The 15,416-nt window shown below is 48.6% G+C and overlaps 1 protein-coding gene across 1 annotated transcript in view; it reads left to right on the top strand.

The window, feature by feature from the left end:
• Positions 1 to 581: 581 nt before the first annotated feature.
• POU2F2 (POU class 2 homeobox 2) overlaps positions 582 to 15,416 on the top strand; it is a 28,006-nt gene continuing 13,171 nt past the window's right edge. Inside the window, exons 1-5 of the mRNA XM_044435082.1 lie at positions 582 to 761; positions 9,790 to 9,855; positions 11,492 to 11,526; positions 11,649 to 11,705; positions 14,425 to 14,544. Of these exons, the coding sequence (XP_044291017.1) occupies positions 734 to 761; positions 9,790 to 9,855; positions 11,492 to 11,526; positions 11,649 to 11,705; positions 14,425 to 14,544 (306 nt within the window). The 5' untranslated portion in view covers positions 582 to 733. The remainder of the gene's footprint in view (positions 762 to 9,789; positions 9,856 to 11,491; positions 11,527 to 11,648; positions 11,706 to 14,424; positions 14,545 to 15,416) is intronic.

Genomic DNA, 15,416 nt, shown 5'->3' on the forward strand with positions numbered 1-15,416 from the left:
TTGGTGGACTGGTGCAGCTGGAAAGAAGGCAGGGAAGGGAGTATCTGAGGAGGCCCTGCTCCGTTCAGCAAGGGATTAAGCAATGGGCATCATTATGGAGGAGAGCTGCTCACCCTGGGTTTCCAAAGCACGGTGCACATGCCCTGCGGAGGGGAACATAGGTTGCTGTCTTGCACACGACCTTGAGCGCATTTACCTTAAAAGGCAGCGGATAAATTGTTTAGTGAGCTAGAGCTTTCAGCTAGCAGAGCCGAAAGGATACAACTGGTTGCAATCCTATTTACATACTTGGTGTGAACTGCAAGAAAGCCTTCCTCTGAGCTCATGCCCTGGAATGTCTGCTTTGTACAGACCCCTCACGCTCAGCCCAGGGGGGCTTCTGGGCACGTGTGTGCTGGGGCTCTTGGCCCGGCAGCCCCACGGGTGGCCGCCTGTGGCCGCAGGGGTGGCCGTGGAGAGCAGCCCCGCTCGGCCACATGCGTGCGTCGTATGCCAGCCCTTGCAGCGTTCTGCACTCCCCCACACACGCCCTGCCATGGCTTCTTCCTCCCAGCTGCTTCCTGCCGCATTCAGTGTTCTTGCTTCTTCAGCGCGGGGACTCCCCCAGACCTGGCCCTAGCACTGAGGCCCTTCCTGGTCCCGCCACTCGCTCTTCCCCTCTCTGGAACAGGCGCCGTCTGTCCGGGAGGGCAGGACTCTCCAATGCCCTCTCTCCTCCCGAGGAACGATAGCCATGGTGAACTCAGGCCTGTGGGCAGCAGGTAAGCGGCAGCAGGCGCGCGAGTCCAGGGCCCGGGACAGGCACGTGCCTTCCCTCCTCTTCCTTCCACTGCTCTCTTTCCAGCTCTCCTGTAAACACAGGGGTTTCTTCTGGGAGGTTCCTTTTCTGCCGGACCGGCTGAACGCATCTCGCACCAGGCAGTCACAGAGCTGCCGCTCACCGTGCTGCGCAGAAACTTCCCGCTGTTGTTTCTGTTTCAAAGCTCTTGGTGGCAAATCAGAAACCTGCAGGACCATTTGGCACGAGATCGCTGCAGGGCGTTCGGCACGGGCGATGATACCTGCGTGTCTGTGCACCTGCGAGGTGCGCTTCCAGCCTGGCCTCGTGCGGCTGTCAGTGCCAGGAAGGATAGGATGGGGCAGAGAATCCCAGCAGATGCAGGGGGAGCAGCAGGTGTGTGGGGGCACCTGGGTTTCACTGCGTTTCTTTGATTACATATTTATACCACCCAAAAGCCAAAGCTGCCTGGACAGGTTACCAGGAGAGGGACATCTGCCCAAAAGCTGTCTGCCAGGCAGAAAGTTGTTGTTGTTAGTTGTGTCCGACTCCATGGACAACAGTCCTCCAGGCCTTCCTGTCCTCCACCATCACCCGGAGACCACTCAAGCTCATACCCACTGGCCCAGTGACTCCATCCAGCCACCTCATCCTCTGCCGCCCCCTTCTTCTTTTGCTGTCAATCGTTCCCAGCATCAGGCTCTTCTCCAGGGAGTCCTTCCTTCTCGTTAGGTGGCCAAAGTATTTGAGTTTCATCTTCAGTATCTGGCCTTCTAAAGAGCAGTCAGGTTGATCTCCTCTAGGACTGACCAGTTTGATCGCTTTGCGGTCCAGGGGACTCACAGGAGTCTCCGCCAGCACCACAATTCAAAGGCCTCAATCCTTTTGCGCTCAGCCTTCCTTATGGTCCAGCTTTCACAGCCATACATTGCAACTGGGAAAACCATAGCCTTGACTATACGCACTTTTGTTGGCAGGGCGATGTCTCTGCTTTTTAGTATGCTGTCTAAATTTGCCATAGCTTTCCTCCCAAGGAGCAAGCGTCTTTTAATTTCTTGGTTGCAGTCCCCGTCTGCAGTGATCTTGGAGCCCAGGAAAATAAAATCTGACACTACCTCCTTTTCTTCCCTATCCATTTGGCAGGAAGTGATGGGACCGGATGCCATGATCTTAGGAAAGTCTTTGGGAAGGAACACCCACTGAATGTCACTTAGCTTTTAAAGACATAAGGAAAAAAAGCTGGTCAAATAACTAGGAACACTAACTTAGCTGAGCAGCTTTTCAGCTTACCGGTGCAGCCATGCTCAATTTATACCCGTACTTGCAAAACATCAGCTGCTGCTTTCTGCAGAACAAGGTTCTTCTAAAGGCAGAGGAGCAGCCTGTGCTCTGGTCCCTTGGCGGCCCCTCCCTGGCTGAGAACATTGCACTAAGCTTAGTCAGGGGCTTCTAGACACAGATTTGGTCCTGCGATTGCCTCTCCTCATTCACAGAACTTTACAGAGCGCCGCAGCCTGTCTTCAGCTGGCAAACTCCCATGTTTTTCTACAGCATCTTCTGTCACACTCACACACAACCTTCAAGGCAGAAAAGGCAGAATGGATGCACGGTGCCTCCTGACTGTTAGAGTTCGGCGTGTGTTGCTTTGCAGCTGCTTTGCCGTCTGTAGGATGACAGGATGCAAAGGAAGACAAGAGCTTTTTACTTTTGATAGTCGTTTGGAAGGGAGGATTTTGGTCTGCTCAGCCTGGCATACAAGACTGCAGACCAGTCCCTAGGAAACAATCAAAAGGCACTGTAGCCCTGCCTTCCTCTCCACCTGCCCCCCCCCCCCAGCTGCTTGATCCCAACTTTCACCTCCCCAGGATGCTTCTGAGAGCAAATGGAGCACAGTGGGACTGGCTGCTGTGGGTAGGAAAACCAGTGTCTCTAGCAGCAAAATGGTTTCTGGGCATCCATTTTTAGCTAGGGTTTCAGTAAATTGGAGGCTGTTTTTAAAACATCTAAAAATGTGAAAGGGAAGCGGGAAGCAGAAGTGAAAGCCGGCAAAGGGTGGCTAGCAGTTTGGAGGGCGGGGGAGAGGCTGGGAAACCAGTTGCTTGTGTTCTGCTGTATTTGCCAGTAGCCCCAGAGAGAGCTGTCTTGTACCGTGGCCTCAACAAGAAGAAATCCTACAGCTGCGGGTTTTTCCAACCCATGAGGTTCTACCCTGAGCAAGTCTGCACTTTGTGAAAGTCTGTTCAGCTTTGAGTGCCCAGAAGCCCTCTCAGGTTCCGGGCTTTGAACTAAGTGCTTCTGGGTCTGTATCAGAGCCGCCGGAGACTCAGACATTCAACCGGTGAAGTGTTTGGGGCATGGCAAGAAATGATGGGAAAAACTTAATCTGCTGTTTCCCCATCTGCCAAGGCTGCTGTCAAAGGCAGGGCGAACAGGGCTGAGGACAAAAGTTGCAGGCTTAATTTATTAAATCAGTATTTCAGAACCTGTTCAGTCTTAGGAGTCATTTCAAGAACTTCAGTATAAGAAACCCCACTCTTTAATTTTTTTATATCCTTACATTTTTGCAATCCTTCGCTTGCTACAGTTTTGCGTCATTCTCTGCCAGTGTCATTTGCTCCTAGTGCATTTTTCTCTTCGCATGTTTTCCTTCCTCCGTCTAAGAAAAATCTTTAACAAGCAGAAAAAGGAGTAGTGCAGCTATTCTCGTCCGCTTTAGGTCAGGGTGCACCACATCTGTGAGTCCCAGCCCTCCATTATGCATGTATTTATTTTATGACATTTTAAAATTACCTTTTAGATGGCTTCCACCTAAATGAAGGATCATATAGAAATACAATCAATCCTCAAATTCAACTATAATCATGATAAAATTTACAATGAAATAGCAATAAGAACAGTTGGATGAGGAACAGTCACCCTCCCCAGCAGAACAACAATAAAGCAAATAAAACTTGTTTCAGATTTTTCAAAGCAAACCAGTGGCATGATAGTTAACCTTATTAGAAAGAGGTTTTTAGAAAAAGATCATGGATGGGTGAAGAACCCATAAAAACCTGCAAGAGTGGGGCTCTGCGTATTTCAGAATTCCAGAAGTGTGGGGCCACAACTGAGAAAGCCCTGTCTTCCATAAAACAATTAGTCCCACTGGTAGGCAAACGCTTTCAGATAAGTCTTTTCTTGCCTCACTGGAGGCTGATGTCATTGTCATCACTTGTAGTTCTTCCATGCTTGCTTTTCTGACATTCCTCTGACACTTGGGGTGCAGAATCCGTTCAGAATGCACAATGCCATTCCGAGTGGTAGGATCTTATTTATTTAAAACTCCTCCATACCGTCCACTACCAGATAGTCTTGCGATGGTCTTACAATAAAAGCGAAGTACAGGATCTTGGTGCCCACGAATTAGACGCTGACCTCAAAGAAGAGGCAGGTTGGAAGAGGCAAAGGTATTCTTTCTTGGCCCTAAACGCTTTGGGGCTGGGTCCATACTGGGGCTTTTTATCAGTCCAGGAAAAGCACTGGCACGCAGCTACACTGGCACACTCTTGATGTCACAATGCGCGATTACTTAACTCCTCCAGCGCCCAGGAGGATGCCTTTTGCTGCCGTCGAAGTTTCTGAGCGCTTGTCAAGGGCAGCTCCCACGGAGAAGAGCGATGGCCTAAAGTGATAGGCAACATTTTGCGCCTGCGTACGCAGTTGGAAATTTGAGAAACTGTCCCAGGCACGCCACTAGAGAATGGCTGCCATGGGAGGACCGGCTGTTTGCAAAAGCCAGTGAACCTATGCAAAAGACTGAATGGAAGGTGGACCTGCAGGCTGAACCCCAAGACCCAAAAGCTCGTTTGAACCTGTCTTTCAGCAACAAAAGAAACCCATTTCACAGAACCACACCAGCTGCCTGCTGCTCTTCTTGCTGGTTCCCCCAGCTTATCAGACAGGAGACTTCCTTTTTGTCTTCTGTTTCTTGGGAGCATCACAGAGGAAAACATCAGCCCGCAGCGCCCCATCTTCATTTTCTGAGAACATCTCTGAGTCTCACGCGTGGGCCAGAGGCATTCATGCAGCGGCTGGAGTGCTACGGGTTGCTTTGAAGCAATTCCACTATGTTTGAAGACTATTTATTACATCTATATCCCTTTTACTGCAAGGAATCCAAGGCAACTCACTCAGTCCTCTCCTCCTTTTGATACTCACAACAACCTTGTTGAGAGTCTGACTGGGTTCTAGTTCCCACTTAGCCATGGCACCCACTGGGTGACTTTGGGCTGGTGACTGCCTCTCTGCCTAGCCTACCTTACAGGGTTGTTGTTGTGAGGCTAAAATGGAGATGGGGAGAACTTTGCAAGCAGCTTTGGGTTCTGTGTAAGAGAATGAAAGGTGGGATATAAATGCAATGCATTATTAATAATAACCTGTATCCCCTGAGTCCCATTCCAACACTGTTAACCTCTGTGCCATACTGGCTTTCCATAATTTTACATCAATTTTACTGATGTATTAACATTTCTGTTCCACCCAATAGCCAAATCATTTTGGTAAATTCACAGATCAAAACTTAAATAAAATATGTTAACACAGCACAATGTAATTTAAAAATCAAATTTAAAACAGAATAAAAGCAAAAAAAAGGCGAAGTAAAAGTAAAAAAGTAAAAGCCGGCAGCAACACGAAGATCAAAAACATGCTAATGAAAAGGGATTATGGCAGCAAAATTCTAATTTTGGCTTTATGCCAACAGTATTAGGGATATTTATTTGTAAGCCGCCCTGAGGCTTAGGCGAATAAGTCTGCTAAATAAATAATATTCAGAAGTGACATGGGAGTCTAAAAGGTGGTTTTAGGGCTCTTGTGAAAAATCCCTTTTAGCTTCTATTCTTTCTCAGAACTAGCTTGACAATGTCTTACACATAAAAGTACCGTCTCCTTTCTCTTTTATCAGAAGTTGTAGAAGTTTCTAATCTGTTAGTTGCTGCTGTCTTCCCTGAGAATGCACTTTTTACACTATGGGGATGGAAACAATGAGGGCCGCTGTGCCTGGAGTCTTGGTCTGGGGACCTGGGAGATCGGGGTCTGAGTTCCCATCCTTCATGAAACTCATGGGGTGACGTTGAGCCAGTCACTAACTTATTCTCAGCCCAACCTCCTTCACAAGGTTCTTGTTGTGAGGATACGATGGAACTACGTAAACCACCTTGGGTTCCTCACATGAGGAAAAAGGTAGGATGTCTATGCAATGAAATCATCTCCATCATCAGCACTCGTCCTATTTATAGGGTTGTCAACTTTCTCCCCTGACGTTACTCTGGTGCCTTTATTTGTGGACTAACCGAACCAAAACGGGAACTTGTGGCCAATGCTTCACCTGCATGTCATCTGCTTGTCTGAGCCATTGAAATAGGAGGCCAACCTTACGACGGGCACTCCTCAAACGAGGACAGCGCATCGCGACATCACTTCTTCTACTGGTCGAAAGAGTATCCTCCGTCAGAGTAGGCTTATGAACACCCCAAGATTTGCAGAAGTGCGGGGAAAAAATAAGAAAACCTGGGGTGGGGGGAGTCCCGAACTGTCCAGTGTGACCTCTGGGGGCAGGTGGGATGGACTTAAGTGTCCTTAAGTCGGGGGCCCGGCTGGCTGCGCCTGCAGGTCCGAGCATGGAGCTGTGGCTGGAGGTCCCACTAGTTACGCAGAAGCTCTTCTTCCCGTCAGTGTGGGGCATTTTGGAGGGTGCTGGAGGGCAGGATAGGAAGCAGAGGTGGAGCGATCCTCTAGGGACTGCTGCCTAGCTGGGAAACTTTGTCTATGAGTCGGCTGGAGGAACGAGGTGGGTGGCCGCCTCAGTGTTTCCTGAGAAGGCTTGCGACTCTCTCTCTCTCTCTCTCTCTCTCTCTCTCTCTCTCTCTCTCTCTCAGTCCGGCAGGACGTTTGTGCTTTTGCTAAGGGTGTGGTAGAGGAATTCAGCTGGTTTAGTCTATCATGGTATGGAAGTCCAGGGATGGGGGAAGCAGTCCTGGCCAACCTCCTGCACTGCTGCCCGAGTGTTAACGCTTTAGCTGCCAGCATAAAAATGCAACAAGCATCAGTGAAAGGGTGGAATTTCCGTCCTTTTCAGTGCATGGGAACAGACCAAGTGGGGGCTGGCATGTGCATTGGGTGAAGAGCTGAAGAACGCAGAGAACGGTGTACCATGACATACCAGTAACGACTTGGTAAGCCAGTTGCCTGGAGAATTGAAGGCACACCTTCCCGCCTCTTGGCACTGGAAATGTGGTGGAGTAGAGGATGTCTCCCAGTTGGCCGATTCCTACAGGCAACCCCTGGTGAGAGAGCTTACCTCAGGGTAGCTTGATCATTTGCAGGGGGGGCTCTCCTTTCAAATACTGGGGGGGGGGCTTTTTATTTGCCTCCCTGGCGGCTTCTCCGCATTTCTGATCACATGCACAGAGTACCATTCTTCTCAGCCTTTGACAGGGCGATGCAAAGCACCTCTGCGGAAGTGCATCCATTTTTATATTGTCAAATGGAAAAGAGAATTTTACTGCGCAGAGTGTAGTGAAATGGGCTGGTTGCTGGTTTAATGTGTAGTTACAAATGTGACTTGCACGCTCTGGAGCACTGACCTTCCACACTCGGCCTGTGTGGGGGTCCCCTCATTTTTCTTGGCCCCTGGTCCCCTGCTGTCATGCTGAGGTCTAGCTCAGTTCAGCAGGTCACCATTTCATTGAGTGTGACTCATTAAGTTTATGCAAATAAGAGGGCAACCTGTGTTAAAGCTCTGAACTTGTGGGGGAAATGGAGGCAGCAGCCTAGAAAAAAGACGGTGCTCTTTTCCCCCTTCCCCACCATTGCTGGCTGGTCTGGTTCAGGTAGGAGGTGGATGGCCAGACTGGGGCAGAACTGGGCCCAAACCAGCGAGTGGCCATCCTTTTTCCATGAGGCAGTTCCTGAGGCAATGAATGTGAAGGACAGAAAGCGGTGGAAGTCTTCTCACTAAAGCTTGCCATCACAGAGGGTGCTGATGAGGGGGAATTTGCTTCAGTCAGTTCAAACGTACATATTCTAGGGGCTGAGCCTTATATTAGCAAGCAATCTTCCCTTCCTCAAGCCACAATACTGGGGAGAAAGTATGGGAGAAAAAGCCAGGGGGAAGATGGGGTGATACCATACTGAAGTCCCACCCTCTGACCTCCCCCGCATTTTAACCAAATCACGCTCAAACGACCATACTGCAATGACGTATTTATTATACTGGAGTGCCTTGTCTGACAGCACCCGTTCCTGCCAGGACGTCCACTGTGGTCTGGATTGGGCTGATCCGTTTGTTGGAACTTGAGGGCCAGGGCTGGAATGGACAGTTTTGGTGCTGAGAACCTATGGAAGTTTTCGTTATTTCTTATTCTCGTTCCCCAGCCCAGAGAAATGGGGTTGTGGCACACAGAACCATCTGTTTCACTTGCTCTTGTGAGCTGCTAGAGAGAAGAAATTTAGCCTGTTGGAGAAGTAAGGATATTTTCATACAACACCTTGCAAAAAATAGCCTTTCTCAATACTAAATACTTACGGTGCGATATCCTATTTCTATACGGTGAAGATGGGGATGTGTAAATGCTTTTCTAAGCGTGTTTGCCATTTTTATAGGTAGGCAAGTAGTTAAGCTAGTGTGCTTTGCACAAAATTGATTATATGAAGTGTCTCCATCTTGTCTCAAACTCGGCCTGGTTCTAGGCATGGAACCAGCAAGAAGATGGGAGCGCAAGATAAATTTTCCCAGCATAAGATCTTGGTCATGTTGGAGGTTGTAGTGAGGACAACAACCGAGCCTTAGTGTATCATATCAAAGGTCTGTTTTGTCCAGCACCTCAAAGACTTCAGGAGAGGCATCAAACATGGCAGGGAAGAAGCAGTCTTACTCTGCTGTTACCCTTTCAGCAAACAGGTTCAGGGCCTACTGTCCCAGCCATGCAAGATCTATTTGACTATCACGACCAGTAGGACCCGACAGAACTGATCCTTCTCCGTGGATTTATCTGATTCCCTCTCAAAATTATCTAAATCAGCCACCAATACATCATTCCATCGGAGCAAATTTCTGGAATTATTTATGCATTGTGTGAAGAACTGCTTTCTTTTGAGAAGGAGTTGGCTGAAGAGAAACCTCACGAGGAGAGAGAATTTGGGGGGATGCGTATCACAAAACAGAGGAGCACAGTCGAAGTGACACGGCATCACAGGCAGCTTGGTCCCCAGTGACAGCAGATAGTGGAGTCCCGAGAATGTGACTGGAAATTGTGTGGGAGAGAATGCTAAAAAACTGCCTCCCTCAGCACTGAAATCATCGCAAGGCACTGGCACCAAACCTATCAGATACCTTGCAAATGATAAGGGCTAGTCACATGCTGGTGGGTTTTTAAAAAGGAAACCTATGAGGCCTTGTGAATCACAGAACATTTATATTTTTTTGCATGTATACAGGTGAAAGCAACTGCTACACTTCTGCTGTGAGAAGGTGCAGGGCAAACAGGGAGTCGGGCATCCTGAGCTTCAAGTAGCCATGGGGCAAAGCAGGAAGGCCCGTGCAGCCATGGGGCAGGGTGGGAAGGATGTGGACTTGGGGGCCTTGAACCTCCAGAGGAAGTTCCAGGCCCCTTTTCTGAATGTGCAGCTTTCATGGAAAAAAACAGTAAGCAACTGTTCTTTTTACTTGTAGAAGGTAATTGGGGAAAATGCAGAGTATTCTGCCCACCTGCACACTAAAAGGTAAATTACCTTCTGGTGTTCTGGCTGAGATAGCAGGAAGGCACGAGCGATGACTGATACACCAGACAGTCTCAGCTTTCACACAGCTTTTAAATTCTGCTTTCTTGATGCTGAATGCCAACTACATTTGTATCTGTGCTTAGGTTCTAGGTGTTCTGCAGTAATTTCTACCCCTGTGCTTGGCACACCTTTGCAGTCTGGCTCAGCTTTCATCCCCATCTTCCTCTCCCCCTTTTCTCTTCCTCTCGTAGAAGTAAGAATGTCTAAGCCCCTGGAGCTGGAGAAGGCGCGGCTGGAACTACAAGAAGAGCACACAGGTAGCACTTTCTGATGGGAAGCAATAGGGGTTTGCCTGTATCTTCGTTGTGATCTTTGAGGGATATGTGTGCTGAAAGGAGGGTCCTGAGATACGACGGTCATCTCTACATCCAACTGAGCACAGAATTTTGCTCCCTTCCTCTGTTGCCTCAGTTTGTTGCCCGTTTTTACCCACTGAACTTAAGGCGGGCCTTGAGAACCCCACTGTTCACTCTGAGTTTCATTTCTGGGCCATGCTGGAATGTGACAAAGGGCTTTTCTACATGAAGCAATTACTGTGTGGTTGTCATTCCATCTTCATAGTTGTTTACAGGTTCTTTAGATGCTCTTCTGACCCTTCAGTTTCACTTCTGTGTCTAACTAGCACTTCCGGTAGGTTTTTTTTTAGAGCAGGGAACATCTCGCATTTAATTGTGAAAGAGAACGAAAGTGCAATCGCATCTTGTGTGTTTGCACTTTTCTACTATAGCAGAGTGCCACCTAGAGGTTATGCAGTGGAATAGATCGTTTAGTGTTTAAGATCCATTCATATCGAATTTATACTCAAGAAACTATATGAAACAATGGATATGCAACTGTTAATTTGCTTGTTTACAATCCTTCTTTGTATGGGAGAGCAAGTGGTGTGTGGTGAAGAATGGGAGGAAAGAAGTAGTGCCCAGTCCCGAAAAGGTGTTTATTTTAGAGGAGAAGAGGAAATGAAGCCAAGGGAAACGGGCCACTGGTTGTGCCAACGCCAGCAAGGGGAACTGTTATCCAACAGGCTGGAAAGGCTTACTTAGAGGGAAAGGGACAGGGAGACCAGAAGATTTTGGCTATTGGGTGGTATACAAATTAAATAATATATAAATAAATAAAGCAACAAACATAGAAATTGAGCCTTCCAGAGGGTTTTTGTTTTGTTTTGCTCAACTCTAAAGCAACAGCAACAGACACAGACACATGTACAAGCAAGTATCCATTTAGACTAAAAAACTGAATCCTAAAAATTACTGCAATGTGGAAATGAGGATAAATATTAAGTACAAATAGAATAGTCTATAAAGTAGAATAGGGCATAAGACAGAGACAGGCAGAAAGGAGACTGAATTTCCTGGTAAATCTCTGAGCGAGCATTTCTATCTCTCGATGCTTGAGCATCACAGAAAATGAAAAGCACAAACCAAGATTCTGAAATCAAGGCAGCTTTGGGGAAAGCAGGGGTAGAGGCATGTGTGAAAGGATTCTTGTCTGAGCTTGAGTGGTAGTACTGAGAACAAATTCCCCAGCTCAGCAGGTCTTCCAAGGCACCTTGTTCATTAATTCTCTTTCCTGAGCCATGTTTTTTTTTTACTTTGCTTTGGCTGGTGGAGCTCAGGACTTCAGCGAAAAGCAAAAAAGACCTTGCCGGCTTAAGGGTATCCTTGCCTTGCCGTAAGAAACCTCATGGCTGGGATTCAAGTCCAGCAAGCCACCGCAAACAGCAAGGAACGTGCCAAGTCCTGAGGGGATGGGAAGAAAGAGCAGTTTGAAAGGCTTGGTGTGGGCCTGGGATCTTTTTGGGCACAGAGGCCTGTGAAGAAGTGGTTCAGTACATACTGGGGATAAGAATTCTTGAGGCTGTCTCTGTGATGATTTCTTCTTCTTTTGTTCAAGATACAGAACGAAATGGACCTGACACAAACCACCAGGTGAGAAATGCACAAGGCGGAAAGAGTCACTGGGGAAACGGTTGTGGTAGAACGTGTGTGGGGGGGGGGGGCGTCCTCAGCCTGTCCGTGCTGATCTCCTTTCTCTGTTTCTCCTGTCACAGACCCAGCAGAGCAAACCTTCCCCATTCTCCGCATCCCCAACCAGCACCGGCACCAAGGTAAGTGTCCGAGATGAACGCTGACTTGGAGGCTTCCAGTGCCCAATTTCCGGAGGTGGCAGCCATGGAAGTCCATTGCGACCAAAGCAGCAAAGAGTCTGTTGGGATCTTAAAAACTAAGAAATGTGTTGCCACTTTGGTGAAGTGTTTTTTAAAAAAATGGTTAGCCTTTAAGGAGCTACAGGACTCTTTGCTAGTGAAGTTACTAGTAACTTATTAGTTAAGTTACTACACTTGCATCCTGTTTCCTATGAGGAACCTGGGTGATAGACATGGTTCTTCTCCCTCCACCTGCTGCCATCTTTACTTTTATCCTGACAACCGCTCAGCAGCGTAGGTGAGGCCGGAAGGCTGCGGTCCAAGGGCATCCAGGGAGTTCCAGTCCTGTCTGTCTGTCTTGCATGTGCCTTCTATCAAAACACCCAAGGCAGTTTGGAATTTTTTCAAAGTATTGAAACAGACAACAAGCTGCCAACTACAACAGCAACAGCTCCCCAGCAGGAGCACGTGGTTCTGTTTGGAAGCTGATCGCATAAGCTCCCTGGCTTGGTCTTCCTCACTTCGGCCTCCTCATGAAACATAGAGCTTAAGTGTTTCCCTGGAAGATTGGCGAGGGGCCGCAGCTGACTCTAACCACGACCCAATGCTGGCAGCAATCCCTCATCAAACACACATACCCCGAGACATTTACTGATGTCTTATCTATTCTGTCCAACCCCTGTTCCTAGAGGTTCCTAGAGCCGAGGAACTTCAGGGCTGCTTTTGCTCTCCTGAGCTTCCATCCAGCCTTCTGGACGTCCCCTTCCTCAGACCGCCAGTCGCTGGGCGGCTTCAACTTTTGTGTATCCTTCCGCATTCTAACAGACCGAAATGCCTCTTCTGAGGATTACTGACTGGCAGGTGCAACCTGTCGGTATAATTTTTGGCCCCGGCCTTTTTGACTGTGCTCTGGGCTCCATTGCCGTGTGGCCCTTGAGGGCCTTCCCAAGATTTAATCCACCCTTCCGGTGGAAGGAGCTTCCCCATCGCTGCCTTTACAGCCAGACTCAGGTGTGGGGGTAGTACGTCGGAGGTGACACTTCTGTCTTTCGGGGAGAGTCTGATCTGAGGAGCCCTTCAGTTCCTCTCTTCCTCTGGAAAGTGGCTTCTACTGACCAAGGCGATACCTGTGTAGTTTTCAAATGATCAGTGCCTCGTGCCCTCAGCAGGTACCAATGCAAAGCCCAAAATATACATGACTTGGACGATCTAAGGCTGTGTACAGATAATTGCTTTCTGGAGACTTGGAGGTAGAAGGGTGGAGGTCTTCCACATGCCATTTTTAAAACCGTACCTCAACAATCTCTTGTCAAACCGGTTTTGCTGGGTTGAGAGTCATCAGGCTGGAGCTGTGAAAAGGTTAAAGACATCATTAGTTATTAATCCCCTGCCTTTTGATAAACAGATTAAACTGGGAAAAAAACGACAAAACCACAGTCTCTGCCTCTTTCAGAGACTGAAAGACGCATCAATGCTAACAGTTGAACGTTGGCAGGAACCAAAAATGGCATCTTCCTGTGGCCTTGCAAAGGATCCCTGGTTTGCACCTCTTGGATTGCAAAGCGCTTCGCTGTAAATGTGCCGACGGGGCTGATTGGGTGGTCATGCAGGGGAAAGATCGAAATAATATATCTGAAAGGAAAAAAGCTGGGTGGGGCAGGGCTGTGAACAGCCTCGCACTTTTGTTATCAATGTGGTAGGAACTCATGAATCAAGGTTGGGTGGTGGGGGGAATTCCCTGAACCCCAGGCCTGGCTGCAAAACAGGAAGCCGAGCGGCGATGCGGCAGAGAGATAGCATCAACTTCCAGTGGTCAGTGGGCGGGATTTTGGTGTCTTGCGTTGTTCTTTGTCCTTCCAGGTGGTTCGCAGCAGCAAAATGAATTAGCAAGCAGAGGCGCTCATTGAGCACCATGAATTCATGTTGCAGAATTGGATTTGTTTTGGTCTGCAATGTTAAGTTTTTGCTTCAGTGTGGATGCACAATCCTGACCGAGCCACCATCTGCATTCTTTAAGAGGATTCTTATATTTCTGGTTATGAGCATCTCAGCCTGCCTCACTAAGGTTTCGGTTTAAAACTGCTGCATTTTCTTTTTGTGGGTGTCTCTACACATGGCATTTATTGTGTGCCTGCGATTCCTCACTCACAGTCGTTTCCTTGTGCTTTATACAACATTATCTTCCTCCAGGGCCTCTCCTGTCTTTTCCAAGCATTCCTGCATCTTTTTTTCGAGTGAGGAGAGCGTAGTATTATCTGGATTTGATGGAATGAACCAGAGTGAGAAGCACCATATTTTCACAGTTCCACTATACTGCAATGCCAACTTGTGGTTGTGTGATGGAACATACAAAAGGGCAGAAAAAGAAAAACACCCAAGAGGAAAAGAACTGATTTTAATCTCACCAAGAATCTGGAAGCAGAATCCTGGGTGAAGTGGCAGGTTGAAAGCCCATGTAGAGAAACCCGAAGTATTTCTCCCTGTTTTAGAGACTTCTTTTCTCAAGGTGAGGGAACAGGAGGCTAGGATCACTGGAAAGAAACACGGGAGCAGGTAGGTACCTAAGAGGATCCAGGCCAGGCCACGGAAGAAAGCAACAGCTGAAGCAGGAGGACGGCTGCCCTGCAGAGCTGGGGAGGGAATTGTGTTGATGTTTTTTCCTCTCGTCGTCTCCCTCCAGATCAAAGCTGAAGACCCCACAGAGATGCCTCCAGCTCCGGCGCCAGCTCCGGCCCCCGCAGCTCAGCAGCCGCACCTGCCCCAGGCCCAGCTTATGCTAGCTGGCAGCCAGCTGGCTGGGGTAAGTGGAGGAGGCACTGTGGACAGGGAGAGAAACCGCTCTTCAGTTGGGGTGCTGTGGATGTGGGTGACATAAAGGCTGTTCTCACAGCCTGGAGGAGCATTCTGTCATGTGGTTGCAAGAAGCTGGGTGAGATCACAGCTCCTGCAGACAGGCCTGGGGCTCTGGTTCTGAATGTCATGATGAGATGAGCAGGGCAATTCTCTCTAGAGGGTGCCTTCTGCATTTCATATATTTATCTCGAAGCCAGTACAGTGTAGTGGTGAAGAGTGTAGGACCGGGACTCAGGAAATCCACGTGCTAGTCCCTACTCAGTCCTGGAGCCAACAGGGAGACTTTGGGCTAGTCACAGGTTCTCACTCCTGCCTACCTCGCAGGGTTGTTGTTTGTTCTGAGGATAAGATTGAAAGGAAGAGAATTATGTATCCTGCCTTGAGCTCCTTTGAAAGGAAAAAAAGGGATATAAATAGAATTAATTAATTGATTACTTGAGAGCTACCCCTCTTGAGATTCTCCTTGTCCACTGGAAGAGGCAGAGGAAAAATGGGGTGGGCTGCCAACAGCTGGATGGGGACGGTAGGCATGTCATGAGCGGAGCAGGGGGTCAGACTAGATGGCCTGGGAGGCCCCTTCTGAATCGCTCTGTTTCTATGTTTGTGTGCCCTGCAATGGCAATGCAGGGGGAGAATTGAGCCCCAGCCCAATTCTGCACGTGCTTTTAACCTCCACGCCACGCTGGCTCTCCCCGGCTTTTCTTGCCTCTGAGCCTCCGCCAGGAGCAAAGCAGCTGCAACCTTCTTCTGCTCTTCCACCGGGCGAGCCTCTTGCTCTTTGGCGCGACTAACCGTTGCAGGAGCTGCGGTCCCCGGAGG

Source organism: Varanus komodoensis, unplaced genomic scaffold, assembly GCF_004798865.1.
Source record: "Varanus komodoensis strain SLA01 unplaced genomic scaffold, ASM479886v1 scaffold29_1, whole genome shotgun sequence".
NCBI classification, from domain to species: Eukaryota; Metazoa; Chordata; class Lepidosauria; order Squamata; family Varanidae; genus Varanus; species Varanus komodoensis.